The sequence below is a fragment of the Leishmania infantum genome, chromosome 22 (assembly GCF_000002875.2).
Source record: "Leishmania infantum JPCM5 genome chromosome 22".
NCBI lineage: Eukaryota > Euglenozoa > Kinetoplastea > Trypanosomatida > Trypanosomatidae > Leishmania > Leishmania infantum.
This window is the reverse complement of record NC_009406.2, coordinates 289,785-299,852: the sequence shown is the minus strand read 5'-3', so window position 1 is coordinate 299,852 and position 10,068 is coordinate 289,785. Positions and strand designations below refer to the sequence as shown.

The 10,068-nt window shown below is 65.7% G+C and overlaps 3 protein-coding genes across 3 annotated transcripts; all 3 read right to left on the bottom strand.

Annotated features, from left to right (window-relative positions):
- Window positions 1-31: 31 nt before the first annotated feature.
- LINJ_22_0670 (A2 protein) lies at window positions 32-1,495 on the bottom strand (the record flags this gene model as incomplete). Its single annotated transcript, XM_001465551.1, has 1 exon — window positions 32-1,495. One exon carries the CDS (start codon window positions 1,493-1,495, stop codon window positions 32-34), a length of 1,464 nt encoding a protein of 487 aa, XP_001465588.1.
- An 806-nt stretch (window positions 1,496-2,301) lies between these two features.
- LINJ_22_0660 (5'a2rel-related protein) lies at window positions 2,302-7,146 on the bottom strand (the record flags this gene model as incomplete). The annotated part of the gene is made up of 1 exon (XM_001465552.2): window positions 2,302-7,146. The coding sequence occupies one exon, from the start codon at window positions 7,144-7,146 to the stop codon at window positions 2,302-2,304; it is 4,845 nt and encodes a 1,614-aa protein (XP_001465589.2).
- Window positions 7,147-8,687: 1,541 nt separating this feature from the next.
- LINJ_22_0650 (conserved hypothetical protein) lies at window positions 8,688-9,596 on the bottom strand (the record flags this gene model as incomplete). Its single annotated transcript, XM_001465553.1, has 1 exon — window positions 8,688-9,596. One exon carries the CDS (start codon window positions 9,594-9,596, stop codon window positions 8,688-8,690), a length of 909 nt encoding a protein of 302 aa, XP_001465590.1.
- Between the last annotated feature and the right edge of the window lie 472 nt (window positions 9,597-10,068).

Here is a 10,068-nt window from a genome sequence, read left to right as displayed (position 1 = left end):
TTTTCGCACACCGGAAAGCGGACGCCGAGCCTTAAGACACCGGAGAAACGTCAACAGCCTGCAGGCCAACCGAGAGCGGGCCAACGGACTGCGGACCAACGGAGAGCGGGCCAACAGCCTGCGGACCAACGGAGAGCGGGCCAACAGCCTGCGGGCCAACGGAGAGCGGGCCGACGGACTGCGGACCAACGGAGAGCGGGCCAACAGCCTGCGGACCAACGGAGAGCGGGCCAACAGCCTGCGGGCCAACGGAGAGCGGGCCAACAGCCTGCGGGCCAACGGAGAGCGGGCCGACGGACTGCGGGCCAACAGAGAGCGGGCCAACAGACTGCGGGCCAACGGAGAGCGGGCCAACGGACTGCTGACCAACGTCAACAGAGAGAGGGCCGACGGACTGCGGACCAACGGAGAGCGGGCCGACGGACTGCGGACCAACGGAGAGCGGGCCGACAGCCTGCGGGCCAACAGAGAGCGGGCCGACGGACTGCGGGCCAACGTCGACAGAGAGCGGGCCAACAGCCTGCGGGCCAACAGAAAGCGGGCCAACGGACTGCGGGCCAACGGAGAGCGGGCCGACGGACTGCGGACCAACGGAGAGCGGGCCAACAGACTGCGGGCCAACGGAGAGCGGGCCAACGGACTGCGGGCCAACGGAGAGCGGGCCGACGGACTGCGGACCAACGGAGAGCGGGCCAACGGACTGCGGACCAACGTCAACGGAGAGCGGGCCAACGGACTGCGGGCCCACAGAGAGCGGGCCGACGGACTGCGGGCCAACAGAGAGCGGGCCGACAGACTGCGGACCAACGGAGAGCGGGCCAACGGACTGCGGGCCAACGGAGAGCGGGCCGACGGACTGCGGACCAACGGAGAGCGGGCCAACAGCCTGCGGACCGACGGAGAGCGGGCCAACAGCCTGCGGGCCAACGTCAACAGAGAGCGGGCCAACAGAGAGCGGGCCGACGGACTGCGGGCCAACGGAGAGCGAGCCAACAGACTGCGGACCAACGGAGAGCGGGCCAACAGAGAGCGGGCCAACAGACTGCGGGCCAACGGAGAGCGGGCCAACAGACTGCGGGCCAACGGAGAGCGGGCCGACGGACTGCGGGCCAACAGCCTGCGGGCCAACGTCAACAGAGAGCGGGCCAACAGACTGCGGGCCAACGGAGAGCGGGCCAACAGCCTGCGGGCCAACGGAGAGCGGGCCAACAGACTGCGGACCAACGGAGAGCGGGCCAACGTCAACAGAGAGCGGGCCAACAGACTGGGGACCAACGGAGAGCGGGCCAACGTCAACAGAGAGCGGGCCAACAGACTGCGGGCCAACGGAGAGCGGGCCAACAGACTGCGGACCAACGGAGAGCGGGCCAACGTCAACAGAGAGCGGGCCGACGTCAACGGCCGCCTTGTGCGGCTCAGCGGAGGCGCTGAGTGCGAGCACCGCCGCGACGCACACCAGCAACACCACAAGCGGACGCACGCTGCGGATCTTCATTGTGCTCGGTCAATGTTGTGCGTGGGGGGACTGTGGCGCTCGCGTTGCCGAGAGGGTCGCTGGGGGAGCTCGAGGCTTCGTAGCGGTGGCGGATGTGTGGGAAGCGGGTGGGGGAGGGCAGGTTATAGCAGATATGTGGGCTGGCGAAGTAATAGGTGAGAGCAGAAGGAAGCGAGTGGGTGTTGAGGAGATGGAATGTACGGCTTAGAGTCGCTGTAGGGTGCAGGAATGCATGTGGATGGGAGCGGGTGAGCGAGTGGCGGCGCACGTCATCGTTTCAGGCAGGCGAGGAGCGCATGCGGAGAAGGCGTGTAGAGTACGTGTGGGGCGCACACACGGCACACAAGGCGCAGATGCGGAGAGAGGAAAGGGGAGAGGAGTTAGCAGAGTGGCGAACGCCGTACGGAGAGAATGGAAAGGTGCGAGCACCGATGCCGCGGGGCGCGATGGTGACCGTGGACCGAGCGCACACGTACGCATTTATGCACACAGACACACACGCGCAGACGCTCACCACGTGAGGGGGAGCGATGTGTGTGCTTTTGGCACGCGGCGGTGGCCGGCAATGCGCGATGCTCGCATCCACACCGCAAGGCCCGGACGCGCGTGCGGACTGCAGATGGCTTGTGGGCAACTCATTCGCGGTGTGTTGTTGTTGCCAGGACGAGAGATCAGGAGAGAGAGCGGCAGGGCAGACACCGACACACCCACAGCGTGGCCGTGCCCAAACCAGTGAGAAAGAGCCACGCGCCGCCAAGTGTTGCCCAGCACCCCACTGGCATGCGCTCGATACGTCTCGCATCGCGCTACGGCGACAGTGCAGCCAGCTCCTTCGCAAGCGTGCTCAGCGTAGCCGTCATGGCTGCCTGATCGCACCGTACCCGCTGGAGACCCACCAGCGGCCCTGCGTCGCAACCGGCCGTCAAGAGAGCAGCACAGTGGCCGCTCCGCCGAGCAGGTGTCGCGACCGCGCCGGCGGCTGACGCTTGATGAACGTATTCCACGGCACGCTGGTAGTTGAGCTCCGCCACCTCAACCGCAAAGCAATGATCCTCTTGCATGCTGATGTAGCGACGGCGGAACGCCTCCTCTTGGATGAGCCGCTGCTGGGCGAGTATGTGTGCCTGGCGCTTCTGGCGCACATCAAGCGCATCGTGACTCTGGTCGGCATTCGTTGCCGCTATCCAGAAGCGCCTTGATGTCGAGCGCGCTCGTTCACTGGCCCGCGATCCAGCACCAGCAGCATGGATTACGGCGTGGTATTCCGGCGGCGGAATGCTTCGGTGTCGGCCCTGCGCCGTATCCGCCGAACTTGCACGAGGAGCGGAGGAAGGTGCGGTGGTGGGGGATAATGTTGTGGACATGCGTCCTAACGGAGACGCAGCAGACGCCGCCGCTGATTGGGCCACGATTGGGCTGCTGGGCGCCGAAGCTGTGACGCTGTGTTGTTCCTCGGCGGGTGTGTGGCAGGGCAGCCTCCTCGCGCGCTGGTAGCCACCCTCGGCGTGAAGGTGCGCCCCGGGGACTGATGCAGAGGCGTCCTCTGCCGGTGAAGCCGTCCTCGAGTGACAGCTTCGCAGGCGCTCGTCAGGCGAAGGCAATACGGCTTGCGCAGATGTGGCCCCTGCAAGAGTGCCGGCAGCGAACCCGAATGGGATGCGTCGCGCCACCGGATAGGGAGACTTGTCCGCTGGCAATTCCGGTTGCTCGTGCAGGTGCTGTTGCCCTCGTGTTAGCTGCCGAGGCAGCGCTGCACGGTGCCGCATCGATTCCTCGGCATCCGGCGATCCGCTCAGGTAGAGGCTCCACGGCGCGGCATCGGGCGCCGCCGCTGGCACCACGCCATCATCTGCGTTTCGCTCCTTCAAGTCAATGTAAGCCTGCGGTGGGCTCAGCAGCGAAGAAGGAGACCACGACGGCACGCCACCACTGGTAGCAGCAGCAGCAACGGTGGCCCCCACCGCCGGCATGGCGCGACTGCCGCAATGCAGAGGTAGTGCACCAGACGGTCCGGGAGGACAGACGCTCGTTGCTGCAGCGGGGACAGCGGCGCTGGGGGTTCCCAAGAGGGCCTTGCGCGCCTCCAGCACCCGTGTGGCAAGCATACAAGGGCTGTACACAGCAGCGTATCCAGGCACCAACGTCGTACTTGAGAGAACACCTCCACCAACACCATTAGAGGCGGCACCGGCCCGCCACGTAGCTGCAGAGCACGCCTGGCGCGCGCTCGCACCCACATCAGAGGTCGCCTCGGCTGCCAACGATACGGGTGAGACAAGGGGCGATGCCTCGATCGACAGCACAGGGCCATGTGAGCCGTCGTGAGGGTGATTGGCTGTCCTTGTTTGATGACCGCCGGACGGCGCACCGGCTACTGCTGCCGACCTCTGCGTCGCTCGCGAATGGTGCGGCCCCTGCCCCCAACGATGCGCTCCAGCTGCGCCCCAGCTGCTCTGGCAATCGTCCCCGGTGCTGCGCCGACGGGCATCGTCGCGCACAAACTCGAGACACGTGGCGGGCCGCCACGTGCGCGCTACGATTCGCGTCTCCTCGTCTTCATCGGCGCCGTCCACCACCGCGCTGCTCGCCGAGCTGCACATGGCGGCAGCCCGTTGCGCCAACACCGCCGCGAGCCCTCGGCGTGATGCACGCTGCCCACTCGAGGAACTCCGCAGCGGGTGAGCGTGCTGCGGCACCGCAGCCATTTCACCGCGGCGTGCGTCGCCGCTGCGCACAAGAAAAGCCTCGTCAGCGCTGCCCGCTTCACGCCATCGGGCACCGCTACTCCGATCACGCGGGTCGACTTGCGCGGCGCCTCCCACGGCCGACTCACCCTCAGCCTTGTTCGCCCGGCGCTCCTGCGCCGATGATGTGATGACCGTCAGCCGCACGCGCGAACGCGACGACAGCGTCCACGAAAGCGCGGCCACACCTTGATAAGCTTGCCTCCCCGACACAAGCGCTGCTGATGCACAGCTCTGCGTCACCTCAGCGAGGACAGAGGGCGCCACCGCCTCGCGTGGCGGCGTGCGATGAGGGAGCGGGGCGAGCGGGGCCGCCAGCACACGGAGTGGCTCGCTGCCACAAAAGTTGCCCGCGGCGCCTGAGGCGTTAGTTGTGCTCGCGCTCCCGAAGTTTGTGGGAGGTGCGCACACGCGCGCCTCAGCAGCTTTGCGGGCCGGCGGCGGTATCAGCGAGGCCCCGGAAAGGCCGGCCTCCCAGCCAACAGTGCCGCGCACCCAACGCGCAACGTTGACGCCACCCCTGAACGGCCTTTTCCCCGTTTCGCCACATTCGCGGGCTGACTGGGATGGATGGCCATCGCCACATTCAGTCACTTGCCCCGCGGCGGAGCCCCGCGAGGAAGGCGTGACGACTCGCAAGGAAGACGAGAGTGCGGCGGTGTCAGCAGCGCGGCCGCCGACTAGAGATGCCTGACTGCGCCACCGATCCAGCGCTCGCCGTTGAGGCGGCGGCGGCGGCTTAACATGGCGTGGAGCATCAGTTGGTGGCGCGGCACCACGACGTGCTCCGTCCAACTCCAGAGCGGCAGCAACGCCGTCCCTGAGGGAAGCTGTAGCGGGGAGCTCTCTACGCTCACGAGACGCCCGCGCCACGTCGTCGCCTGCACGAGCTTCGTTGGCCATGTCGGCCTCAGAAGCTGCAGCCTGGAGCACGACGCCGTGTGCGCCAGTGGCACTGCTCTTGCTGTGGCGGTCGTTCCCACGACGACTTGGGTGGAGGGACGATGCGCCATCGCCGGCTACCCACGGGGCCGGTGGAAGCGGTGGAGGGCTTTCGCCAGCGACTGCCGCCGCACCACTACCGCCGCAGCCCACAGCGGCCTCCGTTGGTGTGGCTAGAGGAAGCTGCAACTCAGCTACCTCCGTCATGACAGGGCACGTGCCGTGACGCGGAATTCGCCGCGCCGCGCCGCTGCCGTCCCCATCGCTGCTGCTATCCCTACGAGTCTCCTCGACGGTGCGCCGAGGTGGTAGCTGCGCGGACGGCGGCGCGCTCAACGAGGGAGAGCGCGACGCTAGTGGAGACGGCGCCGGTGATGATGCTTGCGATGAGTCGAGCGCCTGCCGCGCCGCATCGGCCCGCTGCGCCTCGCCCGGGCGGCACTCTTTGGCGCTGTCGCTGCTGCTCTGCGAGCTGCGGCACGCGTGCGGCAGCGCCTGCGTCAGGAAAGAGGATGGGTGAAGCGGCGCCGGTGCATGCGACGGCGGTCGTGCGCCGTTCGTCTCGGTGAGGCCGGGCGAGCTGCTGGTGGTGCCATCGTCGTCATCCACGTCGCCGATGGCGCGATAGCGGGAGTCGGACCGTTGCCGACGGCTGCAATGATGGTCATGGACCTCGCCGCGATCGTAGCTGTCGGAGGACGTCGCGGCTGTCACACTCGCCCCGCTCAGTGACTCCCGCCGTACCACCGCACGCGAGAGGGACGCGGAACTCACCGATTCAGGCGAGTGTGACGGCAGTCGCAGCCGCTGCTGTTGCATTGGAACGGAAGCGGAGGAGGCGCTTGACAACGGCGGCGATCCAGGGAGCGGCACAGCGGAGGTGGGCGTAGACGAGAACGCTGGTGGCGACGACAGAGTCACCGTGTTGCTCACGCGTGCAAGCCGTAACGCGCGCTCAGAGCGTGGCCGGTGGTCCATCACCTCCTGGCCGCCATCACTGCAAAAAGAGAGCAGTGCGAGCTTCCTAAGCGGACCACAGTGGGCACCGGATACTTCCGTGTCGGGAGAGGCCTCAGTAGCGGCGTTGCGCTCAGCATTGCCGGTTGCCAGCTCCGTCTGCGCAGCGCGGCGCAGCGGTGACGGGCTCTCCGTGCGGGCAAAGGCGCGGGGGATCACCTGCTCTTGTCGCTCTGGCCATCTTGTGACGGGTGCGGCAGCGGCGACGGCAGTCGGTTCACTCGCTCTTGCCTGCGCCTCCAGCGAGGAGGTCCTGGGTCCACGCACGCCCACTGCATCATCGGTGCACTTGCGCTCTTCCGCGGCACATGAAGTTCTGACAGACGTCCGTGGGATCGGCGCCGGGGCCCGATCACGGTCAGCTGCAGAGCAAAGCCACGCCATCCCCTCCACGCGGCTGTGCAGGCGATCGTGTGGCAGCAGCTGTGGTGCACGACGAGGGGGCAGGTGCGCCGCACCGCCACTGCCAGCCACGGATGACGAAGAGGACGGCAGCGGCGCTGAGAACGGGATCGACGACGGTGCCATCTGAGCCGGCGACATCGACTCACGGTTCGGCAAAGCGTGAACGAGCTCGTCGGCCACGTGGCGCTGCGGCGCCGGTGCCGCGCTGGTGTTCGGCGGCGGTGGTCTGCACGTCTCCTCCCTCTCGCCTAACGAAGGCGGTGATCGACTCGCGCCCGCTGCCCTGTGGTCTAGGTCACTATAGTCTTCCTCAAAGCCGCCATGTGAGTCTGCTGGGCTGCAACGAGCGTGGTGGCCTTCGCCTCCGTCTGTGTCGTCCAGCCCCGCTGCACCTGTCAACAGCTCCGTCTCCTGGCCGGCAGCGCTGCTGTCACCGCTACCAGCCGCATCGCGAGCAAGGCCAGGGCGCTGGGTATAGCCGCGACTGCTGCGGCTGCGGCTGCGATAAGACGACGAAGGCGAGCCGATGGTGATGTCCATCATGGCTGATCGGGCGGGGAAGGGGTGAGTGGCGTAGCCAGCGAGAGAGGAACAGAGTAAAAGATGGCAGCAACAACGGGCTGCAGCCCCAGCGACAGCAGCCTATCCCGTCTTTGCTTGTGCGTCTGTCAGTCTGCGTGGGCAATCGACAGATCTGTGTCTGTAGCAGAGGAAAGGGCGGAGGAGAGCAACGCGAAACGCACGCGAGGGACGCAGGCGCAGCGGAACAGCAGATCGAGGGATACCGCCGCCGCGTGTGCGTGAGGGTGCGGAAGTGAGAGGGAGAGGGAGCGCCGATGCGAAGACGAGGGCCAGATGGCGCAGAGATGAGACACTGACGAAAGAGGGGAGACAGGGCGTGGCGGTGGCGAGGACAACGACGATGAAAAGACAAATCGCGATGATCCGAGACGCTAAACAGACACCAACAAAGGAAGCTCGAAGGCCACGTAAGGCGGAGCGAAGACGAGGAATGGCTGCTTGATGCGCCAGCAGACCTGCGCGATGTGTGCAATGTATGGGAGTGGGAAGGAAGGAGGTCTGTTTGTGTGTGTGTGTGTGGTGGTGCACCTAATGATGGCGTGGGCAGGAGTACGCCGCCGCTGATTCGTCCGCTGCGTATGCCACCACCAACTTCCCCTTCGCCCCCTTTCTCTATAGATAGAATCTAGGATACGTGTATATATATATAGGATACAGTGCAACAACGCTGGTCTCTGCTGTTCGTCGTCAGCAGCCAGTCACACAGATCGACTCGGATGAAGTGCAGGCCCGAAACTTCCCGCACACCGCTAGACACTTCTCCCTCGCCAGGACAAGATCAGAGAGAGTGCGCGCCAAGCAAAAACACAACACGCTGGGAAATGAGCAGATGAAGGCTGCGTCACCGGACAGGCGGGCGGGGCAGTTCTGCAGGATGGGCGCAAGGGAGGGCAAGAGACGCAGGCGTGAAGTACACGCACACGCACACGCACACACGAGCGAGCGAGCAAGAGGTGGTAGAACAATGGAAAAAGCGGACGGCGGGGCTGTCAAAAGGGAGAGGAGTGCGGAGGGGTGAGGAGGTGAGACTGCACCGCACCCACCCCCACTGCCCACCTCTCCCAGCAAGGCACGTGGAAAGCGCTGCAGAAGGGAAGAGAGAGAGGCGGAGAGGGAAAACAAGACAGAGATGGTGGCGTGCACGCATCTTGTCACGCACGCTCGATGGCCATCGAAAACGCAGTGTGCGCTGCAGTCGCTCCTTTTCGTTGATTCGTTTCGAGTTTGCGCGTGGCCGCTGCCGTGCGCCTCCGTGAGCGGCGCGCACGCACGCAAAACAAAACGGCGAACGGCACATCCACGCCAAGCCGCTACGCGCACAGCGCACCTTCGCCCCTCCGGCACACACACACACACACAACGCACGAAGGAAAATGAAGCAGACAGGCCAAGAGAGAGAGATGCTCCACCACTCACCCTTTCCTTCTTACTCCAGAGCCGACACAACAACACGGTATGCAACGGACGCCCAAGTGCGAGACGCAAACAAATACCCATATCGGCTACCAGCGCTGCACGGCGTCCTCGTTGATGGGGCGATGCCACGCCTGGCCCCGCTCCTGCAGCTGCCGCAGCTGCTTCTCGCGATCGGCAACCTTTGCGCGCGTCCAGAGCGACTCGGCGACGTGCTTGCTATCCATGTACGCCACCCAGTTCTTTCTCAGCAGGCGGCCCTCATCCATCGGCGTGTACGGGGCCAGCAGCTCGAACGGAAGCGTCCGCGTCTTCGCGCCAGGCGCACCACGCGGCCGGTACTGCGGGCCGTGCCGTGTGAAGTACTCTTTGCCGCGCAGGCTGTGAGCCCAGCGCTGGCCCTGCTTGCTTGCAAGCCACTGGTCCTCCCAGGCGTGGCGGCGGCGGACCTCGTCGACGGGTTGGTGTGCCCTGGCCATCGGGATGGTGCGGTGCACAGCGCCGGCAGCATTGGCCGCGGCGCCGCCGTCGAGCGACGCCTGGTCGCGGCGAAGCACGCCGCCTATCGTCTCCATCGAGTCCTCCGGGACTGTGTAGAACTCGGGGTTATCGCGAATGCCGAAGATGATCGGCTTCAGGTCCTTCAAGAACTGCTTGTACACCTTCAGCTCTGCCTGCTCCATGAGCGCGCGGCCCTGCTGACAAGCGTCGGCATACGCAGCGAGCACGAGCTTGTGCTGCTGGGCTGGCGACAGGTCCTCGACGGCGGGGTGGACGCGGACTCGCTTGAGAAAGCCTCCCGGCGTCGTCATCACCTCGACGCGGCCAGCCCACGCCCGGCCTACGACGGACATGCGGTCAAACCGGATCTGGTACTCGTACTTGTTGTTGTACACGTAGGCAAGAATACGGTGAAACTGCCGCTCGGGCATGAGGCGCCGGTGATGCGCCCAGAGTGCGCCGCGCACGCGCTCAGCGATGCGGCGGTACACCTCCATGGCGCGCAGCCTCTAAGTGTTTCGTTGCCAAGTCGATCGCCAGTGCCGTCTAGCGGTCTCCGAAGGCGCCCCCTCTTTCCGTCCTTTCGTATGCGGTGTTTTCTCTGCGAGGCGCGGGGTACGACGTGAAGGTGAGCAACGCCGAGTCGAAATGAAGGAGAGTCGAGCAGAGAGAAAAGAGCAACGGTAAAACGATCGGTGCAAACACAAGGTGGGAGTCGTAGAGCAGAACGCGCGCACACCTCCGTGCATAGCGTGAAAAAGGGAACGCAGCGCAAGCGTCGCCCTCTCTCTCGCTCACACACACACGCTGTGCTCGCCATTCCCTGTCCTGCGTGTGGGCAGGTGTGCGTGAGTGTGTGTGTGTGCGAAGCAGGAATCACAGTAGAGGGTTAGCCCAGACCGCTTCCATCCTACACCGCCGTCACTCATTTGTGCATGATGGGCGCGGAGGGGGCTGGGACGGCCTCCC